Source organism: Passer domesticus, chromosome 14, assembly GCF_036417665.1.
Source record: "Passer domesticus isolate bPasDom1 chromosome 14, bPasDom1.hap1, whole genome shotgun sequence".
NCBI lineage: Eukaryota > Metazoa > Chordata > Aves > Passeriformes > Passeridae > Passer > Passer domesticus.
In genome coordinates, this window is record NC_087487.1 from 10,068,085 (window position 1) to 10,095,124 (window position 27,040).

Consider the following 27,040-nt stretch of genomic DNA (forward strand, 5'->3'; position numbering starts at 1 on the left):
CTTTTCTTTCTAATAAACACACCATTTTACTCTACAAGGCATGAATCTTGTCAATTTACTGGCTAACATCCATTCACATGTATATCAGAAGCCCACCAGGGAGTGTCAAATCCACAGAACTTTCCAAAGCTAGATTCAAAATATGGACCTCTTACTTAGCTGACAGCTGTGTAAAATCATATGCAGCCAGACAACTCCCCAGTGACCACACAGGTGCATGTGCTGAACAAGGCAAGTTATTCTAAGACCAAGATTAGTTTATACTTGAACAGTTATCTTCAGAAAAAGCTTTTCTCATGGCATAATGTGATCCTGAGACCAAAAACCACCACACCCTTTTAGAGGAGGGGAACATATTAGCTCAGCTAGGTAGAGAGGCTGCAGAAAATCTGTGAAAGCAGCCAAATTTCAGAGGTTTTCTGGGAAGATACGACAATCATTTGGCCTCAACACAGCAAGCAAGCATTAACCAGGAATACTAGAGCTCATTAATGTCTATTTTCTCTTTTATTGATAACTATAAAATCAAACATGTGTTTTAAGTAAAAAACTGCCTATGGACTAGGCATGTAAGTTACAGATTTCTACCTCAATTGTGCTCAATAGCATGCATGTAATTTCAGAACAGCTTGACTTGGCTCAAATGGCTCTGTACCACCAGTTTCTCACTCCACCCACCACCTGAGGGACAGGACTGAAGCTGTTACCAGGATTCAGCCTAGAAACTTGCCCTAATGATGTGGAATCAAACTGGTCTCAGATCAGGCAACACAGAAGTAGCACTCAACAATCTTCTTCTGAACTTAAACTTTACACTCTTTTTATAAAACTCAACAGGATTATACCTAAACATTGTCCACTGTACTGCTCACAAATGAAATGTTAAATTGGTTTAATAACCCTGAAAAAAAATCCACATACCATATAAGGTAGTTAGTATCACTGTGTTTTCATTTGAAGATTATCACTATGGATATGCAACTAAAAAGCTAAATTAAAAACAATAAATCTGAACAAAATGGAAAAGAGAATTGAATAAACTCTACAAAAGAAAACATAACCATGACAGAGGCAAGATTCTACTTATCATGTATATCAAATTCAAAGACCTTTTCTGATGACTTAGAAACTGAATTTTGAGCAAAAGCACACAAACACTTTCATTTGCCACCTCTTCCACTGGAGTGTTTTAATCACAAAAAAAGTAAACAGTTACATTTGTGTTTCATCCTGGCCTCTATCCTTATGAATTTCACATACTTCTAAAAATGCCACTTAAAATTTATTTTCTGTCTTGAGACCAACAAAAGCAAACACAACCAATTCAGCTACAGAATACAACAGGTAATGGCCCAACAACCCTACTGCTGGAGGTGTTGGAACATAATTCTTCCCAATGATTTAGGGCACGTACCTCTCTCACACTGGGGCCCAGTAAAGCCATACGTGCAAGCACAGCGGTTCGGAGCCACGCATCTCCCTCCGTTTAGACATCCATTTTCACAGACAGCTGCATCAAAGGGAAGGCAAGAGCAATCTTTACTGAGCTGTTTGCAGAAAGACATGAAGGTATGTACTTGGCCAACTTAGGTAAACTGGTAAAAATGGTAAACATACTAAATTCTTTTCCTAGAATCTACTCCAAGACCTTTTACTACTTCCTGGCCTTATTAGTACTGTGAGCTCATTTTTTCAGGGGAGCATTATACAAATACAGGAACAACCACAGCTCTTCTGACCACTCAGAGCCTTTCTCTTTGGGATAGCTGGGCAATCCCATAACTTCAAAATAATATCTCTTTCAAACTTGTAACAAGCAAACACTGATAGAGATTGCAGATAGAAGATGGAGAGGAATATTTAATCTCTAAATCCTCAAATGTGGTTTGTTCCTTCTGTAATAATCCAGTATTAAAAGGCTGTTTGCTGGTGTTAAATAAATAATGCTATTAACTAGGATAGCAAAATTTAATCAATATCTATTCCATGTTAATTCAAGATACTCTTCCTCTGTATCATGCTGTTATTAGCTTCAGAAGTCAATTTTTTCATAATAAACTCCAAAAGCAATTCTTCTCTGAAATAATCAGAAAATACAACATGCACATGAAAAAGGAGATTTTAAATACAATTTCATGTTCATTGAGTAATGTTATTCTTTGTTCCATTTCACAGTCACTTCAGTAGAAAGACGATTTCCATTTATCCTCTTTTATCCACTTGATATTTCACAGTGAAGGCAGAAATACAATTCTTAATCCTTTCACCATGTGATCCTCCTCCAGATTATTAGGGTAAATTCCTAGTCCCACTGAAGTTCATGTAAAGTGTGCCATTGATTTTGACAGAGCACAAAAGGTTTTCATTAAATGAGCTAAACACATTTTCTGTGTCAGACCAATATTTCACTAGATAGCAACGTGACAGCCTTGGTTAAAAGCAGTGTCTACATCCTTATTTGAGTTACTTCACAGCATTCCAGCCAAGAACAAGAGAGCACCAGAGTCAGTTTGGGAGCGATTTCAAGCAGCACATCCAGGATTGCTTTTGACTAAGGACTGATCGAGGAAATAAAAAAAAATCTGTCAATCAACTCTAATAAGACAACATCAACATTTCTAAAGCATAATCTAAGTCTTGTGCAAACAGTGAAATGAAAACAAGACTTCTATTAAAAATCCTAATTTTAGCTATAAAATGAAAACTGAATCCCATGTAAAATTTAGATGTATGACCCACTGCACTAGTGGGTGAGAAGTCCTGGAGGTCAATGGGAATTATGGCAGTGTGAGAACTACAGGATCAAGTTATATCCAATTATTATGAAGTCACATGATGTTTATTTTAATAGTCTTGATCAGTAAGAATTCACTCAGCATTCATTACAAAGTCAAGTGTTTTTCTGTAAAATTTCACTATACCTGATCAAAAACAAGCTCAGCAGCAGCTGAAGTTTAGTGCTAAAGAGTGCCCAATCCGCACATCACAGAACCACTTAACAGTATCTACATTCCTAGGAGTGTACTTACGCTGTCCACAGTGAGTTCCTGTATATCCCTTCTGACAGAGGCAATGATCGTCACTGCAGCTACCTCCATTCATGCACCGGATGTTGCAGTGTTGGACTTGAAAGGAAAAAAAGATTTTCCTCAGTTAAATCAAACCAGTCAGAAACACTTAACTGTTTGCTAAAGGTAAACATTTACTTGTACTTCTTTTTTTTAGGGATTGATTCTGTGAAGCAGAAAGTTTTAGAAGTCAAGAATGCATGTTTTAGGACAGATATGGAAAATGGCTTTACAGAAGACAATATAGATTCACTGTTCCTAAAGAATATAGGACATGGTCCAAGAATTTGATGCACCCTCTCATTCAAATGAAGTCAAAGGCATTTCATAGGAGCATAAATCCTCAACATTTCTTTCCTAGTCTGCAATTATGAAAAAAAGCCTTCAATAAGGGAAAAGTACTAAACTGGCAGACAGCCTCATTAGAAAGGGAGCCTTATCATCTGCAAAGTGGGGGAGGGAAGCATTGGAGGGGAGCCTGTAAGGAAGCTCCTGAAGACAGCCATGCTCTGCTAACACATGCAACACCAGAAGCTGACCTGGCCATGCAGGATTTCTTGCATAAAGAGGAGAAATAACAGACTGATTTCTTTCTGTATGCCAGCTGTAGGCTCATCCCACCTGTAGAGCTGCTGTGCTTGGGAGCTGCAGAGCTCACAGAGAGCCCTCCCCCAGAGCCAACAACCTTCCCCTCCCACGGGCAGAGGCAGGGGAGCAGCAGCACTCTCCTCAGCTGCAGCCCCACCACTTATAATGATTAACAGGCAGCTTAAGCCCCATGCCAGTAAAACATAATGTCTCTGAGTAATTTTTCTAGTAATAAGAGCAAATATATTACTTAACTAGATGCTGGGAGCAACTACAAGTATGTCAGGCTCTTCATAAGGCATAGAGAAGTGGGCAGGTCTCCCAATAAAGTGAAGTCCTTACAGGTCCTGCTGTCCAACACAGCTGTGAACTGGGGCCTGCACTCCAGTAAGCAGCTGGGAAATGGTTTTCCTCTTAACAGGAACCACATGAAAGGCTCCTCCCCACATAGGATTACAGTCTGATCAGCGTTTCAGGAGATTGTGATGGAGCACTGGATACCTACACCATGCTGTCTGAAATGCTCAGGACTGAAAAATGGCAATTGCATGTCCTGTCAGAGCCTGCAGCTGACAGGTGCCATGCCAAACACTGAATTTTTCATCTCACACAAAACCCTTAGGCATCATTTGGCTTTTGACAGTTCAGAAGTATGTGAACAGATTTTTTTTTCAAGTAGAAATAATAATTTTAACTGTACTGCCTTCTATAACAATATGATTCCACAAAACAGAAGTAAAACACAAAACTGGAGAAAGAAATTAAAGCAATCTAGCATTTTAAATACTAGTATCCTTAATTCTTCAAATATAAAAGCAAAATCTGTATTACATTTCTTATGTGTCTAATAGTTATTATACATCTTTGTTCTGCTTTGGATGTACTTCAATACTTCAAGCAACAAAAATGTACTAACATTCCTCAATAAAAAGTAAAATTGTCTGCAAATACAGAGTGAATATCTGGTGAAGATTTTTGGACAATGTCCTAAGTAGGTCAGAAAAAGGTGTACAGTTACTTTAAAATGTGTAGCTCAACTAGCTTTAGACAATCTTAGAAAAACAGAGGGGATTACAAAAAGCATAGGAAATGATATCATCTGTCAAGCAGGGAAGGAACTTAAAAACCACAAACTGATTTCAATTAGAGCAAGCTATGCCAAGAGCTAATTTCCATTCCCACATGAAGACCAAAGCCATTTAAGTAGTTTGAACTACATTTGAGATTAAAAGGTTAACAGTAGCTTAAATTATGATTTTCATATTATCTGTTCATGTATAAATAAAGTATATTTCCTCATTTTGGAATATACACACAAAATTTCCTTCTCTTACTGCTTCTTAGAATAACTTTTTCAAGGTAAAATACTTCTTATTCCTTTTAAAACTAAAATCATTATGGGAGACTGCTGGGACATCCAGTCATCCTTACTAAAATGAGCCATTTAAATCAGTGAGCTTTCTTGCCTATTACCAGGCAAGAGGATCACTGACATAGTCAGTAAACTAATTACTTATTTTCTGCCCTCTTTTGTGGGAATGTGGGAAAGAGTACTTCCAAAATAATACAGACTATTCTGTAATATTATCCTTCCAAAAGTTTACAGAAACACATTCAAAGGCTGTCTGGAGCTCAGATGATGATTTTAAAAATGCATTTTTGAAAACTAGCATATTAATGCAGGTCCAGGTTCTCTTTTCTCAGCTATATCAACAATTCCATTAATGTCAGTGGAGATATTCCGGTAAATGAAACAACCTGTTCCAAGACACCACACTGACAGAGACTCAAAGAAAAAGCACAGGAATTACCATAAGGCTGGTAAATAAATGCATATAGCTTCGCCTTATCTTGGCATGGAAAGGAAATGTAAACATTAATAAATGGTTGCTTTTAATCAATTATTGTTCTTTTTCACATCCAATTTGTAAACAGTCTGCACTGGAAATGTCTGAAGTCAAAACAGGAATAACTGCAGGAACACAACTTTATAAACCCGCAGAAGAGCCAGCTCTAAGACCATACATATCCACACAGGCTTCGCGTGTGGGCGAAAGTTGTGTTTTTTATCAAAGCGCTGCCCTCTTAAGCATAACAATTCCTGACTTTTTAAATAAATACCCAGAAAAACTGAGTAAATACTTCATCACACCCAGAGCACTGCCACAAGCACTCATGAAACAGCTCACCAAGCAGACGAAAGGTAGCACACGTGCTGTGTGCTCTGCGATGCCAAACTAGGAAAGGTGAGGTGGGAGGGTCTGCAGCCCTCAGGTGGGAGAGCCGGCCGAGCCCTGGCCCGGCCCCTCGGGCTGAGGCGCAGCCAGCGGGCACCGCAGGAGAGGCCGGCTCTCCCCCGTGCCACTGCCGAGGAAACGCTCCCAGCCCTGGGATGACGCAGGGCTTTGCCTGCCAGGAGCTGTAAACAAGGAATGACGGCCGCATCGCATCCCAGATGCTCAGCGTGCTTTCTCTGTCAAGTGACTGACTCAGGAGAGAGATGGCGGCTAGCGCCAAGGCGTGACACGAGCCTGCTGCCCCACAAGGCATTGACAAAATCCGCAGTACCCTCAGAAACTCTGGGAGCATTCCAAACTGAAGACCTCACCCCACCTCTGATAGTAGCAGAATATAAGACAAGGGGCTGAGCTCCAGGTTTTACTGCCATTGAGCAGATGCCTCCCATAGCACCCGAGGAGTGGGGTCCCAGGGCACTGAGCCGAGGCCCAGGCTCAGCCCCACACCACCGGCGGTCTCTGAGGAAGACTCCGGGCATGAGGAGGAGCTCAGTCCTCGGCTGTGTCTCTGATGCTGCTCGCTGAGGAGCAGAGCAGGCCCTGCTCTGGACACAGACACTTGTCTCCACAGCCACAGCTACCTCTGCCACAGCTCCCTTCCTTCAGGGACAGCTCCAACAGCAAATGCCTTCCCTGTTTCAGCCAGCCAAAACCATTCTGACTACAGAAGCAAAACCAGGGGCTCAGCTCACAGACAGACCTGACCCACAACCCTGGGGGCAGCCCGACACCCTCCTCCTTGCTGGTCCCCTGCTCGCAGAGGGGCAGAGCAGCAGCTCTAAGGTGCGGCAGGATGACGGAGCGTGAATGGAGCGCTGAGAAGGGCCGGGCCGGGCTGCAGCAGTGACAGACACAGACACAGCAGGCACAGCCCTTCACACAGTGAAGCCGCTGCCATCGCAGAGCTGGCAGAGCACGGAGCACGGGACATCTCCCACAGCACGGGGGGTGCAGGGTGCACACCCACACAGCTGCACCTGCAGTGTCAGAGCACCCACGCACCACAGCCGGCAGGGAGCCCTCCTCACTCGGCACTCTTATCTCCAAGCCTGCCGTAAGCGCACCCAAAAATTCACTAATTACACAGAAACAACCACTACTCAGCCAGTAAGTTTACTGATGTCACTAAAATCCCTGCTGAGAAAACCACCGGTTGATCTTTTCAACCACAAATCAGATTCCTAAAGCTGACTCTTAACCAGAAAAGTCCCAGCAACTGACCTGCATGAGAACCAAACTTGGAGGCTTTGTTTTGCTCCCAAATCCACATGCTTTCCAATCCGCATTAAATATTTTATTTTGACAGACAACCAGACTATAAGAGTCACTGCCAATTGAGCTTCTATCTATGGATGTATCTGCTAGAAAATCCAGGCCCATTACTGATTGTCCAAGTACTAAATACACACATAGCTTAAAATATCCAAAGGACATCTCAGACACATCTCATGTATCAGAAGCTACACACTTAATTCTGAGAAATCAAGGCATTTTCACTCATATTTGCTATTTTTATTTTGCACGTATCATTTACATTTGATTTTAATTATTTAATTAGATTTTTCTTATTTAAAAAACATATAATTAAAATAAGGTTTAATGAATGCATATTCTGACAAAATATTAACTGTTACCAAAAGTAGTTGACAGTAACCATTTGATGGCAAACAGTACTTTTTATGTTTACTTTGTTTTCTAATTGCAGATCTAATTCATTGTGGTCTATTGTGTAAATACATATTCATGGGTTTTGTCTACAGTGCCAAGAGTACAAATGATTTACATGAAGCATGTTCTGTAAGTACTAATGATGTGCTAAATCATAAAAAATATTACACATGGGTGCACAGAAGCAGTGGAGTCTCTTTTCTGTGCAACCTACCAGACACTCTTGCTTTTAGAATTGGTATGTTTTAATAAGTATAGGGGATGTAACCACATACACAAAATGTATCTTACGTTACTGCAGAAATTGACCAACTCCAATGAAGGCTAAAACTGTGGACAGCAATGGTAGAGTATTTCAGAAGAGCTGCAAGGAGAACCAAAAACTTTATTTTTCTTTTGAGTCTTGACTCATAAAATACTTCAGTGGTGCCAAAGAAAAACATGAGGTTAGGCCCACTTGTTCTCTCCAAAGGTGCCAAAGCATGTAACAAATACAGGGATGTATCTCTCCTTCTGTGCCCCGAAGGCTGTGGGGAGAAGGTCATACCTTCCTTTACTGCCTTACAGGACTAAGGCATAAGCGCCTGGTAAAACAGTAGCTGCAAACCCAGGCAGGAGCACACCAACACACACATTTGTGCAGCATTTTGCACCCTTCCCTCCCTCCAGTACTCTCTGGGAACTCCATAGCTCCACATCTTCCTCATGCTGTCCTCTCCCTAACATACATCACAGGGGCATGAGATGGGTTGAACTACAAAGAACAATATTTACCATTTCAGTACATGCCATTCCATTACATTCTGCAGTTGTTAATGTTTTTCCACTGTTATTGCACAAAAAGGATGCTAAAACCACAAACTGAAATGGTCAGTTATGTGGGAAAACTCTTATCAACCAGGAAAGCAAAAAAATGGCAAAGTAAAAAATACAGAAGCAAAGTAGACCACACACTGAGTCTCAAAAGATATTCAGAACTAAAAGGATAACCACTTTGCATAATATTAGAGACCTCAGCTGAGTGCATCCCCCACTGACTTCTGTTAATATGTTTTTCAGATAGTTAGAGGCATTTGTGGGAACCCCCCCAAAATTCTTTCCAGAAACTTCACATGTCATAAAAAAATCTAAATCTTCTACATTCTGAGAGACAAGAACCACGTTCAAACGAGAATACAGAGTACTTTACAGCTGGCATTTCAGATATGAATCCTAATCTATATCAAACACTCAACTCATGTTTAGCTATTGAGTTCTCTGTTCATTGAATTAATTTAATTTTACTTATTTTTCCCTGGCTCTGGGGAACCTTCCTTGAAATACAAACATTTCTAGGAAAAGTCATCTCTCTGAAAAGCTTCATTTTCAAAGAATCTTTGTTTTTCAGATGAAAAGCTGTTCCACTTAAAACCTTGAGCAACTCTGTACCTCTAGTACCTCCAGAAGTGTCACCTGAAGAAAGTCAGCAGTATTAGATTCAGAAGATATGTACTGAGCCTGGCAAGGAAATGCTCTAAAGCTTGTAGGCTTTGGTATTAGCATACATAATGTCTGGTTTATAACCCTTGAAATCTGAAGGAAATTCCAAAGCATGTCAAGATCAGCCAATTGTCAAGAGTTCTCTCTCTGTCATTACAACTTTTGTCATATACATGCTCATGTCTACCAGTGAACAGAAATAAGGTATTTTCCAGAAAACAAGGAGGACTGGAATTAGTGTTACAAAGTGGCAAATGAAAATAGCTTCCAATAAGACTGATTTGGGTTTGATTTGGCAAAAAAAATAAACGTCTCCAAAAGCCCATCTCTGAGTCATTCTTCAGTTTCATCACAGAAAGCTACACTTCCCTTCCTGTGGTAAAAGTACGTCTGGTGACTCAGAGGTTATTTGTCTTAAATACTGGCCACTGAACTATTTTACATACCTTAATAGCTTCACAGACTCAAAAGAGCAATATCAGAGACACAGAAGAAATACTTACTTGATTTTGAACCACAGGAGGGGGCTATCTGACCATTTGGGCATGTGCACATGTTTGGTCTAGAGCAAAATCCATCCCCACAGGAATGTCTGCAGATTGCTATTAAGAAAACAAAAATGCCTTTAAAATATGTCTCAAAAACCTCAAACACATAAAAAAACACCTGACAGAAAAGTCAGTTCCATAACATAAATACCCACAAACTCATTAAACCACATACAACAGATGCCAAAACAGTTCCTCCTGTTCATCTACATCTTTATAGAGGGCAGCTAAGACCTAGACCTTCACCATCTGCTATGAAAAGGTCTGGGAACATGCCACAGGCCATACTAGATATGGGGAGATTTCCTTGGAAAAGTGAAAATGCTGTCCATTTTAGCAGATCTTTTCGAAGGAAGGAAGGAAGGCACTGAGGCAGCAACATAATGCTTCCTTTATTTCTGCACCACACACAGACAAGAGCAGTCATTCCCATCTGACAGCATGCTGCTTCAGGATCTCTGGAGAGAGTCTTATCAGCCTTGGGCAAAGTGCCTTTAGGAATTTTTTCTGGTACACTGCTCTCCTACACATGAATATGCATATAGCACTATGAGGTATGCATATATTTATATCCCTACATATATATTTCAGGGAGATGGTCCAAAGAAGTGGAGAAAATGCATTTGCTGGCCTGATGCTGTTGTGTCCTTCCATTAACCCAAATAGATTAATATATTCCACTCATTCCCAAGAGTTCACACATCCCTTGGAACCCTTTACTAGAGACTTAAACAGAACATGTGGACGAGATTAATCTTTTGTTAAATATTGGTATCACATCACTGTGTTGTAGCCCATGAAACTTTGTATATTAGCTTAATATATTTTAAATGGTAAAGCAGTCATGTACAGCTGCTGTTGAAAACATACAGAAACACATTTCAGTTCTGCTATACAATTAAAACCACCCTGAGACACAGAAGGACAAAGATAAACATCAGTCATAACACATAACTAGATTAACTTACGGACTATGCATTGGTTTCCACCAGGTAACGTTTTCCATCCAGGGCAGCAGTAGGCATTGTAACGTGATCCACACACATTTGGTCTGGAAAAAAATAAAAAGGATAAGGATGAATTCTTATTTTTACTCAGAAATATGTTTTAGAAGTAGAGACATAAAATGGAAAAGGTAAATCATTGCAATATACATTTCAATAATTAAATTTAGAAGTGTTGTATGTTTTTGGCCTGTAATTGTTGGGTTTTTTTGGTAACATACATTTTTTTAAATTAAAGATTACATTACAAGCACAAAATTGAATCAGTAACATTTGAACAACAGGAATAGAATAGGGAAACCTTGTCTCACAACACTCCATGCTTGAGGAAGTAGCCCTCCAGGTTTTTTGAGCAAAACTCACACTTAAAAAAAAATTAGCATCCAGCATCATTAATAACCACAAATTAAATCTAGTGCTCTTTGAGTGGGAATTTTTAAGCTTCCTGTTGCTTTCCTTTCTTAACTCTAAAGCACTATTACTGTTCCCTGTTTTGTCCATGAACAAAACTATGTATGTGTGAGTGAAACATGCCAACAAGAACATTAGCCAAATTACTGAGTCAAAATATGTTAATTCTTCATTAGGAAAAATTACTTACTACCAAAACTAATCAAGGATGTCGGTGTATGTAGTGATGGGATCCTATGAAATGAGTCTGAGGGGCCTATTGCCCTCCTTAAGTGGTGAATCCACTGGAATTTTTCTTTCCAACCCATTCCTGTCATCCACCCATTCCCTTTCCAACCCATTTACCCTGTCAAATAACTTTATTACTAGAGTTTATGACAACTGAAAGCTGACAGGACATGACACTATTCCTATCATGATTTTAATGATACAAAGAGAAAAGTTGAAATTATTCTATGTCCCTCATATATAGAGGGACAACAGACATTTTTTTTATTCTATCTTGTCCTACTTATTTGATGCATCTATCCAAAGCTTACAGTAAGAATACTTTCAAAAATGGTAACATGTGCCTTCTTTTGTTTTACACTTAATAATCTTAGCAGAGGAAAATGTTACAACCTCTGTTAATATTGTAAGCAATTACTCAATAGATTAATGCAGCTAGAACCAGCTAGAAACTTCCTAGGAACCGCTATATTAAAATACTGTATACAGATTAGAGACAGATTGAAATGTTTACTGTGTTAAGAAGGGTTCTCTATTATTATTTTGTCCTTGGTCTTTCAGAAAGTTCTTCATTGCTAGTATTGCAATGTTTAAGTAAACAATAGTTACTTCATATGGTGAGGCCACTTAAGACAAACAATCTCAATATATACAAACATTTATGCATGTTTTCTAACTAAGTAAAGTAATATACTCTATTTATTTAGAGATATGCAGTACTAAAGCAATTTCAAGTATTCTGATTACACCAATTTCAGTGACACCTATTCTTTCCAACCATGGCCAGAAACTACTTAAGTCAAAGCAAGCACTACCATTACCTTCCACTGGTTCTGGATAATTACAAAGTAGTAACGGAGGTGAATGTGAGCAACACAATTGGACTTGTTGCAGGGTCCTTTTGCCTTCCTGTGACTGGTGTTACAGACTCGAAGTCTTATTCATTTAATTCCAATGTATTCAGTTTTAGTAATGTCAGCTACTTCCCTGCAGGGCTATAACCATGTAACTTTCCTAGAGTTCCCTGCTCATCAATGCCAAATGTTGCTCCACACTCATCTGCCAAGTAAGACTGGCAAGCAGACAAGTGAGATTGCTTTTCACCTTCTCCAGTCAGAAGAAATAATGGAACTTATTAAGGCAGATAGAATGGGTTTGTTGCTACCTGTTATAACCTACACCCATTTCTGCTTCCAGCTGGTGAGGATCTATAGAAGGCTGACCATAAAGTGATGTTTATGTACTCTGCCAAATTTCAGTCTCAGCAAGTATGTGGCTTTGGGGACCATCTGGTCCATGTTAAGAGTCAGAAGTAGATTTCTGTGTCACAGGGAAACCTGGTTTTAAAAATCTTTTCCCAAAATGGGACTCTGGAAAACCTAGATGAGCCAGCAACCATGAAGTCAGAGACCCTGGGAGCCTTGAAGCTGTCCACAGGGTAGGCTAAGCCATACAACCAGGAGCCTCCAACTCCGGTGCTTAGCTTTGAAAGAAAAAAAAAAGTCATCAAACTGTACTTCCATGGAACAGTTTGAGCCTGACAAGTGCATTTTCCAGTGGAACACTTTTTCAGCAGAAAAGCTGCTGTCTAGCTTATAAAAGAAACCTATATTAAAGTCTGAATATTGCTTCTTTGAGACAGAGGGAGTGTTCTAAAATCGTGCATATTTGTAAAATTACTTTGAAAATAATTAATTTTGAAGGTTAAATTAATTGATATTTATGAGGTGATCAGACACTATAGCAATAAATCCCATAAATAAAGTATTCAAGGTAATAATAAATAATTTACGTCATATAAAATCATGGAATCCATCAATCAAATTGTAAAGGCTCTATCATGGCACTTGCATTGAACAGTTACCCACTGTGTGTTGCATAGAGCATATTTTCCTGCTGATATTTTAAGTTATGAATACTAAAGTAGTAGTTTATATTATTATAAAACTGTTTTCCTGAAGAGCACTAGAAACAGAATGCTGTTATAAAATCTGATATGATAAAAAATTAAGTTATAAAATCTGATCTGATATTTGTAATGATAAAATAAGCAAAAACATACCTATGTACCCTGAAACTATTTACAGAACCTTCCTTTCACTCCAAAGCCCAGAGAACTTCTGTTCAGAGAACAAAATTGTTACCATTGAAATTTAAAAAAAAAAAAGTCTTCTGTTTTATTTTAGAGACACTTAATGAACATGTAAAGTGTAAAAGGATTTCTCTAATGGTATGGTGCTGAGAGACAGGATGGCTGATGCCCAGAGTTTCATCAAAGATGTCCAATTTAAACAAGATATTATGTCTTTGATTAATGATACTCAAGTAGAAATTCAGTAGCAAAGTGAGTTGAATTATCAAAAGACATTAGACATGAGTCATCAGTTAAAAAGTTCTTGGAACAGCAGATAGAAAAAGGTTCATCTGGAAATTCTGATAACTAACACGTGAGAGTGATAGGTTTGCCTAGATATTGACAACACCTGCATGCACCAAACTAGAAGAGATTCTTTGCAGAAACAGAGGCCCTACAGCCCATTACCGAGTAAAGCCGGGTGGGTCCCTTCCCGGCTCGCGGGGAATGAGCCGGGCAGAGCTGCAGCATCGCTCCTGGAGATGCAGCACCGCCTCCGGCTGGCACAGCCTCTCAAATAAAAGCTCTCCTTTCTCCACAGGGCAACACTGATGTCACCCACGGAAAGGACAGACGGGGGCTGTCCCTGCCGTGCTTCCAGAGCCCTGGCCCTGCAGGGATGTCGGGCTGCCCGGTTCCCCTGACCTGCAGCCGGTACCCAGGCGCTGCGGGTGGATTGGCGGAGCGGGCACACAAAAGGTAAAATAATGAGAACAAACCATGCTAAGCTTGGCAGCCTTCTTATCAGCCAGAACTAGGCAGCCAGAGAAGTGAGGGAGACTTTCAAAAGCCCTGTGTGAAGCCGGCAGGAGCAAACACCCAGCCCGGGAATGGCAGGGACGCCTGTGGCATTGGGACTGTCCTCCCGGGGTCCCGGCAGAGGCACGGTCGGAGCCCCGTGCTGCAGCCTGCCAGGGGGGAGGGATAATTCTCGACATCCCCACTCTGCCCGGCCTGTGACCCCTCGAGGAAATTGCAACCCTCTCCGGAAGAAAGCATTGCCCATCTGCAACTCCCATGGGAGGAAGAGTTTCTGGCACTGCTGTGAGCGAGGCTTCGGGCAGAAATTTTGTCAGCAGCGCTGCCATGCACCGGCCAAGGCTGGCGTAATCCGCGCTGAATCAAACCCAAAGCACGGGTCTCTAATAAATTACACAGAGACCAGACAGAGAGGGCAGAGAGCAGCTGGGAGAGCAGGAGAAACAGCTGACCACCACTTAGAGAGCTGGAATGCAGGGATACTGGGAAGGGCTTCTCATCGCTCCCTCAACTCCTTTTTCCTCTCCCTAGGAAAACACATGGGGATTCTTCCTTGCAAGAGAACGTTTCATGAACAACTTCTATTAACTATTTGGCTGCAGTGGCTAGCATATGACCCAGTTTTCTGGCAGAAAAATACAATTTAAAGCAATATCATCAGCCAGCAGTTGTTTTTAGAGAAAGTTTTGCCTATTTTCCTTCTTATGTGGGTAACTCTGGTAGCTGCTAAAACTGTACCCAGAACTATTTGCTGATCATTTCCACATAAAATGGAGTGATGTTTCCATGCTTGCACTGGGCAGTTAAAAAGAACTACAAACTGCACCTGAAAAAATGGGAGGCTGGTCTTAAAAATGTCCTTGTAAAGGCTCCAGAATGTGATGAGGAATAGCTTTTAATAGTATGTTTCAAGAGACACAAAATCAGATCTATACTTTTTGCTGTAAACCAGCTTTCTGTACCTACCTAAACTTCTCAGTGTCTCAGAATAAATACTAAATGCACAGACTGGAGCAACTCTGCTGACACCACTGGAGTTTTACTCAGCTTTCCCACAGAATCAAGAACTTCCATCACCAGATACAGTCCAAACTTCAGTGGACACAGCAATGAGCAACGTAATTTAAGTTCACCCTGCTCTGAGTGGGGGTTGGACCACATGGCCTTCCAAGATCCCTCCTCACTTAAATGACACAAGCCAAGTATGCATAAATTAGAGGTCTGTATCTAAAGCACCTCCTTTAGCTGTGCTGGCACCTACCCCTCCTCCAAGGAGCAGTGAGCAAAGCAGAACTCAGAAAGGAAGATCTGGTTCCTCAAGCTATCTATTTCAATCATATAAAAGGAAACCCTACAAAACTATGCTATACTCTGGAACAAACACAAAATTTAGCTTCTATTGTACTACAAAGAATAAGCATGCACTTTTAAACAAAATATGTATTTTTACATAGAAAGGACTGCATCTGATGTACTCATTTTTACACTGCAATAAGCAAGCCTGTGCCATGCAGAGAGCCTAATATGATAACTATTTCTCACTCTGACAGAAAGGATACCGCTGTCCCAGAATTCTGGCTCAGTTCAACTAAAAAAATAGCATGCTGAGCAGCTCTACGGGTATCTTTGGCTCTGGCCAGAAGTTCAAAATGACATGCAAGTCTCCTGCAGCAACACTGAACACTTTTCTAACCCTAACCTCCATCACAGTGTGACAGCTAAATACAGCAATCCAACAACAGCACTGACATTAAGAGAATTCTTCCGCAATTGCTCTGAAAATCCAGCCCTGTCTTTTGCAGGGACACGCTCATCTAACCTGACAGCCAGGCATTGTTCTCATTCATAGCCAGGGACAGACGCGTTTCTGGCATGTATTCCTTCATTGTTCCACTTGAGAATGTCAACGGGTCCAGTTCAAAACCCATCTACATGGCTGTATAGGACACGGAAAGTACAAGTACATCACCACAAGAAACTATCTGCCAGGCAGACAAGTGAGCGGATAAACAGGAAGGATCCCTCAGGTACTTTCTTAAAACAAACACCAAAAAAAAACAACTAAAAACATATATTCAGAGGACAAGTCTTTTTTATCTGGTATAAACTAAAAACATCCCATGGGAAATGGATGTAACTGTGGGCTAAGTCAAAGTTTAGCTGTCCAGATGTCACTTCCAAGAGGGGAACAGGGAGAGATCATTTCACACCTCCAGGTCTGCTCCCCACACTCACCATGTACCCACTGATGGTTGCTGAGGGGGCAAACCTCTAACAGTGTCCTGAGGGAAAGCACCCAGGGAGCTCAGGATTTCCGCCAGCCCGTGCCCAAGCTGAGCAGCAGCACAAGGGCTGGTGTGGGGCACGCTGGCCAGACAAACCCAAGGGCAGCCAGCCCCTTGTTGAGGCTTCCCCGAGGGCTGCAGGGGTACCACCCACCATCCCCTCCATGGAGGACACTCAATCCTTTAGGGAGTCTCCTATACTTGACACTTGCATCAATACTGTCAGAGAACGCCCTTAGTGCTAAGCAATGCTATCAATTTGTGTATTAAGTGTTCTACCTTAGGTTACTGAAGATTTATTTTAGGTAAGTTATCAGTATTTCTCCTCTCTTCATTACACAATATTCTACCCTTTGTCTCTCTCCTTGCTGGGACAATGATGCCACATTTTCAAAAGGCTAATCACCTGCACATCTGCCATAAGGAAATAGAAAAACCCTGTTTTAGTTCAACTTGTTCCTAGCAGAACTGGTAATTTACTCTGCACATGGGGAAGAGAAAAAGATGGAATATTAAAGGGAAAAACAAAAAAAGAAAATAAACAGGAAAATAATGTTCCTGAAAGGAAACAAATTTTAGTTTGAACCCTCAGCTGAACATCACTGGATATTCTGATGTCCTCCAGCAAAATATGAGAGAGGGAAGCTTGAAAAAGAGGATGAAAATGATTAAGAGTGTAGACAAAAGAACTGTGGCTTTCATTTGGTATTTCTGAGGCTATAATGGTCATGAATCATTTCATAAAATGAGAAGTAGAAAGGAAAACAACAGATTCTCCAGCAAGTCAACATTGAAAATATTTTTCCAGATAAAAGCTAGACCTCCTTCATACTTCAGTGAAGATCTATAAGCAAAACCAGAAGGCAGAGATTTTAATTTAACAGGCTATATTTTACATCCTAATGTACCTTCCAAAGAAGAGCCCGACTTTACTGAACTGTCACAAAAAAACAAATTATTGTCCTCATGCCTCTATCTGAACACCAGCCTTAGCATGAATGAGGCTGTTCAGTAGGTCTGAAATCCTTTTAAAAAGATTAAACAAATAAAACTAGGTGTAAAAGTCAGAATGGATGAGAAAACAACCAAAGGAGAAATGTAAGTTTGAAAAGCTACAAATATATTTCCCAGCACAGTGCAATGGTTAATCAGAAACACTCCAGGCCACAATTGCTCCATTCTACAAAAATATTTACTGAGTCTGATGAGCAAGACCAAAGTGACAGACATGCCTCTATATCCTCTTCATCTTTAGGGTTCAGCAGGGAGATGAAGAAAAAGAATGAGATGGGAGTTATTCTCCTTGCAAAACAAAAAAAGTTATTGATTAATTTCTTACTATTTTCATATGTGCACATTCAAAGATCTAAAGGTTCTAAAATCTTATTCAAGTAGAGATGGTCTCCTGTTATCCAGTGTCTACCACATTTCTACCAAGAGGAAATTTTCCTAGTGATCCATACAGCTAAATATTTGGGGACTTTCATTTTGGGTAATACTATTCTAACAATCACAGGTTGCTCAGTCCATGAACATATTTAAAGTGACCCTTGTCAAAAACTGTATTGAAGTTCATACACTAAACATTCAAATTTGTGGGATGGAAGAGGAATGACAAAGACTGTCCTAAGTGAGCAATACTGAGCAACACACCACAGGAAAGGAAAATAAACAAACAGGGAAACAGAAGCTGTAATCTTACTTGATAAGGACAACTGTAAGTGAAGCTGACAGATGGACTGTTCCTGCCAAGCTCTGACCCAGAGATCCTCCCTTTGCTCCCATATCAACTGAGAGCAGCCCTATGCTTACTTCAAGTCTGCATCCTCGAGCCCAGCACAGCCCCAAAGGTTCTGACACCAGGGTGAAGCTGCACATAGAGCAGAATTTATCCAGTGACCAAGGGTAACAGACCCAGGTGATACAGAATCTGATGAACAACCTGTGGAACCACCACTGAACACAAAATACATCCTGTGCTGGCTCACAACAGGGGAGAAGTCTACTTTTATAAAACTTAAGTAGGCTCTTGACTGACGAAAGTGCAGCTATGCTTAGCCAGCTTCTGTCTCCTCGAAGTAATTCTCTCAGGAAACCTGCACTGCAAACTGCAAATTACTGCACCCTGCTCCAACAAGACACACTTTCTACAGGTGCTGTTCTTCCCCCAACTCTTTATGTCTCCAGTTTCTAAACACAGCACACCCCTGTCAATCAAAGTTCAATTAAACACTAACAAACTGAGATCAGAAAGTCTCCAGAAAGTCACCATCACACATAAGATGAGATAACTGTGTACTAAATCCAAAGAAGAAAATTAGTATCTGGAACACAAAGAAAGAAACAAAGTACTATCCATGACATCTCTTGTGTCTGAGTAAGGGCTATGGGATTAATGTGTTTCTAACGTGCCAAGCAATTATGTCATAGCAACAATCAGCCTTAAAGGACCCCTCAGGATGTACCTTGTGCAATGGGACACAAAGTGACAGCCCTGATGTGAAATCCACCAAGCCCACCACAGGCCAGCTGTGACTGCTCCTGCACATCTGGGGCAGTGTGTCAGGCCAGCCGATACAGCCAAGAGCTAAGCACACAAAAATGAATAAATAGATAATTGAGGGGAAGAAAGGAAAAGAATTACATACAGTGTTGCCTTCTTGATGTTCAACATATCAACTTGGCACAGTGGTGCTGGGTCATAAGAAACCTGCTTCATCTTAGTCTCCCAGGCTGATTTTACAACATTTCCAAAACAATCTTTTTTCATACAGTACATCAAGAATGCTGCTACACTGTTGATTGTAGCCTTTTTCCTCTGCTTGCTCTATTTATGGCCCACTACCATCAAATGGCAAGAAAGTAATTATCTAATGTATTTTAGGAGAGGCACTACAAAACCACGTGTCCTCCTACAATATGAGAAAGACCACAGAGAGGGAGATGCTAAGTTGTCAGAACAGAATCTCAGAGCCTCCCACTGAAAGGGAGACTACAACAGTATTCACCAAGAGTTTTAACCACAGGTTGCACTGGCATGCCCAAAATGAATAAAGTCCTAATTTTGCCCTACAAACTACACAGGCCGTCTTCCCCCAAAACTGATAAATCAGAATTTGGATTAAGGCTGTGCCTTCTAAAGAGATGGTGTCCAAATGACACCATTTGGATATCTAAATGGAGACTACAAGGACTACAAAGCCCTGAAGATTATTTATGTTTTACTGTTTTTCTCCTGCTCCACAAAGTCACACCTACATCAAATCACACCATACCAAAAGAGAGGAAACACATATATGAAGCACAGTGCCAATATCTATGAACTCACTTCACTCTAGAACTAGATTTCCAAGGATCATGTAATAACAAAAGAACAGTACCACAACCATTGGCAAATATGTTCAGAGAAATGCAGAATATTAACGCTATGTGTAGTTGCCAAAGACTTCAGTTTTCACACTAGGATATGCTGGAATAAAAGTTCTTCATCCTCCATGTAAGCTTTACCCCACAGGCACAGAGGACTGGAAGGAGGCCAGCCATGCCACCTGGAAGCCAGGTGAGTGCTCCAGCACATGGGGTGTTACAGCAACCTGCATGTATTTTTAATTAAGTTTTTTATTTCCAAGTATTCAGGCTGCCTCCCGCCTGCAGAGTGGCATTGACAAGGTGTGGCACCAGCAGCTGCCCAGAGGTGTGCAGGCCACAAGTGGCAAGAAAAATCCTTGAGGTTTTTCAGTATAAACAAATATTTACCAGTACAGAAAGTCTGCTTTTCTTCGGCAGGCTTTTAGTGGTGAAGATTGGTTTAAACAAAAACCAGAAGCCCTAATTATATAGCTGAACACTAGAATTAAGTTATAGATTAATAAGATTATTCAATTTCAGGGAGCACTGATGCATAAAAAGGGTCAAATCCAACCAAGTTTACTCAGGGATGTGGATCAGTAAAGCTGTGGTCTTCATTTGAGGTACCCAAAAGAAATTGGTCCTAAAAGCTCAGTCTCCCGTTGAATATCTTTAATCCAAGACTTTTATGAATCCTTTTAGAGCCAACTATTCCATTCTACAATATTCACTATCATTTCAACTTCATAAAAACAAAGAAATTAAATAATTCTTGCACAAATACATTTAATTATTCTCCTAATTAGAAGCATGTCAGCTGTCTTAAAGAAATTTCAGTTCTTTCAAAATTTCTGCTATTTGCTAATCAAATCATTGCTTTCTTTGGTCGTTATACTGAGAAGAGACTGATAAACAAGACAAACATTGCTTAAAATGTTATTAAGAACTGACTGATACTCATTAGTGTTTGAATTCTTCTAGCATCATCAGAAAATGAGAAATCCTAATTAATTCTAAGACTTTGGGTACAATACTTCTTGTATTCAGACAAATACTAATCAAATCCCCAGTAAATTATTTTTTGCTTTATATTCAAATGATTGAAACACATAGGAATGGCCACTTTTGTAGGGTTTATTTCTTACAGAGGTTGACACTGCATTCTTGGGTGCTTAAGGGGTAGCAGGATAATGGCTTGATGCCTTATATCTCAATACAATAACATCTGTGATAAGTTCTGGGGATATGGAGGAGAAGTGTCTTACTAGCAGCTTATTATTTTAACTTCCTGAATCACAATGGATTCCAGCAACATTTCCATGACCAGAGAGTCTAGTTATATTTTTTAATAATTACTGCCTTTATTCTGATTGCTTTCTGGTCACTTAGAGACATCAGGCACATAAATATACATTGAATTAGGCCAAACACAGATAGCATTAAAAGGACTTTACCTTTAATGCCTCCAAAGCAGGATTGATTCAAACTATATGAGCAGAAAATGTAATGTCTTAAAATGAAAACCTAAGAGGCACTTTCAAGTAATTTATAATTATTAAAATTAAAATATGCTTCTAGAATCACGTTGTGCATTTGGACAGCTCAATGCCATAAACAATGAGGCAGAGGTCACACAGATAAAAGCAAACATCTCCTGCAGTCAACAGCTTGCAGTAAAAAATGTTTAGTTGGAAAAATCATGAGAAACTGAAACAGATCTTAAGGTTCTTCATTTAAACATACAAGACCAGTATTCACACACAAACTATTTTCAAATGCTAAAATACTTCCAATAGTCATTATAATCAAACACACAAAATGACTGAAGTGTAAAAGGGTTTTCTTTAAAAACGTATCCCCATGTGCCTTACAGTAAGAGCAGGAGTTCATTTCAAAATGAAAAGAAAGTCTTAGTCAACTGTAATAACATGGAAATAAAGTTTCCCAGCATCTGTTATGACTTGTATTACAATTAACAGATTCCCAAATGTATTTGTACTGATGAACAAGTTAAAAAATACATCTTCTTGTAAAATCATATTTTTAGTGCTTTAGTCCTCCAATTACAATGTATAATCCAGTATATACAGTTCCTATACATTCAAAATATGTTTTCCATCTGTCCTTCCAAATCTGTTCCACCCTTTTCTGTTAGAATGACAATTCTTTTTATTCAAATTGTATAGTGCAGTACCACACCTAAGAAAGTGCTCACAACTTCAAAACTGGAAGTATCCAGCAGGATTCACCCAACAATGATCAAAACTGTCCTCCAGGCAATTAGGGAACTCTATATTCAGCCTCAAATCAGGGTTACAAAAGAAGGTCGTACAAAAAACCAAAACTAATAATTTGTTTTGTCTTTTTCTCAGTTCATCTGGCAAATTATTACATCCTTGTTAAGAATCTGCTTCCCAGTGGCACTCATTCATGTTGGTAATATTTAAAAAAACTGACCAAGATATAGGATAACTAAAATCTGTGTTGACACTGTCTCTAGATTTGCAGATTACTAAGCAGATATATAACTCATAGATAAGATAAAAGGAAGAATTATTGAAAAGGACATAAAAGATGGCAGATTTCTCTGAAGTGTAAGAATCATCTCATAAGATTAAATACTTACCCTAACCCATTTTAGATTAAAAAAGTAATTAACACATTAAATATCATCCCTGGATGCACTATGTCTAAACAGCAGCTTCGAGTGACAGTTACACACACCAAAGAAATTTTATCCTCAGCTAACATGCCTCTAACTTCCACCAAGTCAGCACAGTGTGCTAAATGGCATATTCTGTGCCACTGAGCAAAAAATTCTGTTTATCAGTTTGATACTATCTCAGAATCCTGTAACAACAAAGGTTATTAAAACACCCTAAAGAATACAGACACTTTCTAATAAATGTTTTTTATTATCATCTTTTATGGCTTGCAATTAGTCCCTCAAACTTTACTGTACATCCTTTTCACCTCCTAGATTTTGTCACATCTACTTTGGATCTACTTTGTCCAACTATTTCTTTTGTGACAAGGTATGAGGAAATTAAATAAGAGAGTCTGATCCTACAAAATCAGATCCATGAAAAATAATGTTGAGAGCTTGCATCCATTTTTGCAGCATGCAGATCTAAAAACATAAACCCTTTTCAATCAGGCAAGCATTAAAAAAGCCAAATTGTAATCCAAATATAGGTAAAAAGTACTATAGAACTATAGAGGAAGTTAGTAAGAAATTAAAGCACATTCATCAAGGCCTCCAACAATAAAATTGTAACAACTCCGTTTTGAGAAAATGGGGGCAAAATAAGCAATAGCTTGCATCCCTTACAGAAGCCTAACTAGTTTAATACAATTTTTGTTACATTTCTCCTCTGTCTGACAACAGAAAAAAATTGGCTATGTGCTGAAAAGGCACATTGGATCACCTGAGAAAGGAAACTTCTTTTTATTACTTTATTAAAAACTTTTCACCTTCAGTGAACTAGATTTTCAACTGCACATGCATGCAATGCCTTTCAGCTGACTTCACAACTATTTTTGCATTGGAAAGGTGTTCCATTAGAATGGGGAAAACTTTGCCTGATGGAGATTTAGCCTTTAAAAAACCCTCTCTGCTAGGCATGTACCACAACGTTTCTTAAGAAATTAAACTCCTGTGTGCTTGGGCTCACCCATACCAGTACTAGACAGTTAGACAGTCCGTAAGAGAAGAAGCTGGATATCACAAAAGGCTCAAGGTGGAGAAGAGCGAGAACAGCTGATGGCAAGGGCACGCTGTGGGCTCCAGGCATCACCGTTATTCTGCTTTCATGCAAAGCAGGAGCGCGGGATGCGGGAGGAACGCACAAGCCCGCAGAGTGCCTTCATCTAAGGCCTTCCTAGAAGATAAATTAGCAACCTCCGCGCTGCTGCGGCTCATCCCCACGAAGCATCGCCCCCCCAGAGGTGAAGCACGGCCGCAGCTCGCGGAAGACCTCGCGCCCTGTCCGGCGGGGGGCTGGGAGGGCTCCGAGCCCTGCCGCTGCCCGGCCCAAACCGCTCCTCCGTATGGGCAGCCCGAGGGGGCTCGGGGAGCTCCCGCCGTCAAGGGGTTCTGGCTGTGGATACACACAAACACACACACACACACACACACACACACGCAGGCAGATGCGCGCCGGCTGCCCGGCCGCGCCGCGGCACCCGGGAGGGGCCGGGCCGGCCCGCACCTACCCTTTGAGCGCGTCGTGCCCGCCGCCGTGCCCTCGCCTCTTGGCCCGGCTGGACCGGCTCTCCTTGGCGCTCACCCCCTCGGCGTGCCCGGCGGCGGCGGCACCAGCCTGGGACGCCCACAGCACGGCAACTCCCAGGGCGATCCCCAGCAGCCGCCCCCGCCACATCGCGTCCCCCGAGCCCCCGGGCTGCGAGCGGCCGCTGCCTCCTCTCCGCCGCCGAAGACCGCCGGTCCCCGCCGCCCTGTCTCCGACCGGCCTCTCCACTGCGAGCTGATGGGGGAGAAATGAGGAGGAAGGGGAGTTAGGGACGGAGGAAAAGCGGCCGCGGCCACCCCGCGCCCCCCGCCGCCTGCCCCCGCGCCCCGGCGCCGTCGGCCCCCGGCCAGCCCGGCGCTATCGCTCCCGCCAGAGGCGGCGGCCGCGGGGGACGGCGAGGGGCTGCCCGGGGCCGCGCGGGCTCTGCCTCCCCTTCAGCAGCATCCGCGGGGGCTCCCGCACCCGCCGCGGACAGACCGCGGCCGCCGCCACCGCTCCCGACGCCGCTCCGGGGCTGGAAGCGCCCCCCGGGCACGAAGCCTGCCGGCTCCCGAGCCGGGCACCGCTAGAGCCGCAGCGGCCGGAGCCCCGCGCCCAGCCCGCCCGCCCCGGGAGAAGCCGCTGCGAGGGGCGCGCACCCGCTGGAGCCGCCGCCGCCGGCTGCCGTTCCCGCTGCTGTTCCAGCTGCGGCCGCTGCACCCGCCGCTAATCCAGCTGCGGTTCCAGCTGCCCCCTCCCTCCTCCTCCTCCTTTTTCCCCTCCTCTCCCCCCCTCCCTCCTCTTCAAGTATCGCCCGCCCAACCCTTTCTCGCGAGAGAGGGGAATAAAAATGTTCCCCCCACCCCCGAGCCGCCGGCCCGGGGGCTCCCGGCGGTGCCCGGCCGCCTCCTGGCCGGCCCCAGGCCAGCCGAGCTGCGGCTCACCTGCGGCCGGCCCGGCGCTGGCGGGATGCTCGGCCCCGGGAGCGCCCCGGGAGCCGCGGGGAGCCTGCGGTGCTGCCCGGAGGACGCGGCGCTGCCGCTCCCTCCGCTCCGGCCAGGCAGCGCTGCCAGCTCGGGTTACCCCGCGGGTCCCCGGCTCACAGAGGCATCAGCGCCTGGGGCAGCCGAAATGCTGAGCCAAGTGTGTCAGACGGGAGCGGGGGAAGAGAAGGGAGTGCACGCCTCTGCTCCATCTAAATGCCTATAGAGATGTAGATGTAGAGGTATCTACTTCCTAGAGGTGCAGCATTTTGCATCTATAGCCTATGAAAAATAACATAAAGGTATCTGTTTCCCTTATAAGGAAAAATAGCATCGATGGGGCTCTGCCGGAGAGGCTGCTGCAGAATGAATAATGCACTTTCTAGCAACTAACATGGCACAGACACCACGGCACCAAACTCTTGTGTTCCTACTCCTAAATCTCCACAGCTAGCTCCAGAACAAATGCCTGCCTCATCCTTCTCAAGGAAAGAAAGCCCTGCAGTTTTTATTTATGGTTTAAATAAAAAATAGCAAACCACTACCAACACCTGAAAGGTAGAAAGGCTTTATACTGAAACAATTGAGCAGGGCTCACAACACGACACAGTTAACACAACACAGTTAACAGAGTTCAAGCCCAGATTCTATAAGCTCCTATCAAGTAACTCTCTGTACCAGGATTATCCCATTGCAACACAGGAAACACAAAAACAAAACAAACAAACAAAAAAATAGACTGAAAGTAAATGATACTTATGCAGTCTGCTGCTGCTCACATATAAACACTTTGGCAGAAATGTTAGATTACCTAATTTTCAGGTATTTTTCATTTTTGTTAGTTTCAGGTAGGTACTGATGGTCAGTGGTTCTGTATTATTGCATTGATGTGGTGCAGCTGAGCATTTGCAATTTCATAAGCAAGCAGCTGACCAGGCACAGCAGCTGCCAAACCACCCTGCCCAAAGATAAAGGCATGGTGTATTCTGCCACTGAAACAGTATCAGAAAAAAAGGAAGTGTGTGAGATTTCCTAGTACCAATCTGTTCACAGCTGAATTGTAATGGTGACACAAGATATGACAGATGCTAGTTGAAATATACAGTTTGAATCAGTTCCAGTAGTTTGTATAGTACATATATAAATATGCATTGTCCTTCTAATCATGCATAGAACTATTTAAATTATGTACTAATCACAATAGCAGCTTGCTAATAATTTTTGCTGACTTTTATCATCAAGTGCTAGATTCTGCAAATTACAAAACAGTCATTTGATACTGACCATTTCAATGGCACTGTTTAACAGTGAGTGTTAGGACTTTCAGATAGAGATAAAATGTGAAATACCATGAGATGCTGGCCCAAGAAAGGAATGGGGTACAGAGTATGCCACCTCAGTGTGTCTGAGCAAGGCTCAAGACAGTAGCAGCCCACACTTTATACCACTATTTTGTAACTTGTACAAAATGAACTAATTAACTTCAATTCTGCAAGCAAAGTATTACTGATTTGCAGTTTGCACCACAGAAGTAGAAGTTAGGGGCTGTGATTCACGAGAAATGTTGATTTTTCTGTTACAATCTAGTTGGATAAATAGGAATTTGATTTTTCATAGTTTTTGTTTGTCTGACACATAAGCATACAAAAATTAAGATTTTTTTTATGGCTATGCTGGTTGAAGAGAAAATATAGCATTGCCTAAAGGATTTTGTATTTCTTTTGCAGTGTCAAATTAAAATTTGCTCAAAACCATAAAGAGATGAGGATAAAGGGGTAGTAATTATCCCTTGTATTAAGAAATTTAGGACAAGCATTACATTAATATACAGTTCCTTCACTATCATCTATGCATACAGCAAAATCTAAGCATTTACTTATTTTATAGAGAAGTTAAATTGAACCTGCAAAAATGTCCCTAGATATTTACTAATTCTGTTCATTATGTGAAAATAGAATTTACCAGTAAACAAAAGTGAGTTATGAAAGGAATTCTTGGTTGCTATTTA

The 27,040-nt window shown here is 41.6% G+C and overlaps 1 protein-coding gene across 6 annotated transcripts in view; it reads right to left on the minus strand.

The window, feature by feature from the left end:
* FBN1 (fibrillin 1) overlaps window positions 1-24,808 on the minus strand; it is a 144,166-nt gene extending 119,358 nt beyond the window's left edge. For 3 of the 6 annotated variants that reach the window (XM_064389429.1, XM_064389433.1, XM_064389434.1), the window contains exons 1-6: window positions 24,709-24,808; window positions 24,033-24,304; window positions 10,617-10,699; window positions 9,604-9,702; window positions 3,030-3,125; window positions 1,415-1,510 (exon numbers count right to left, since the gene is read on the minus strand). In XM_064389429.1, the coding sequence (XP_064245499.1) occupies window positions 1,415-1,510; window positions 3,030-3,125; window positions 9,604-9,702; window positions 10,617-10,699; window positions 24,033-24,199 (541 nt within the window). In that variant the 5' untranslated portion in view covers window positions 24,200-24,304; window positions 24,709-24,808. Of the gene's footprint in view, window positions 1-1,414; window positions 1,511-3,029; window positions 3,126-3,607; window positions 3,627-3,998; window positions 4,028-5,845; window positions 5,935-9,603; window positions 9,703-10,616; window positions 10,700-24,032; window positions 24,305-24,708 lie in introns of those variants that run through there. The other 3 variants (XM_064389431.1, XM_064389432.1, XM_064389430.1) reach the window with 3 other exon arrangements.
* Between the last annotated feature and the right edge of the window lie 2,232 nt (window positions 24,809-27,040).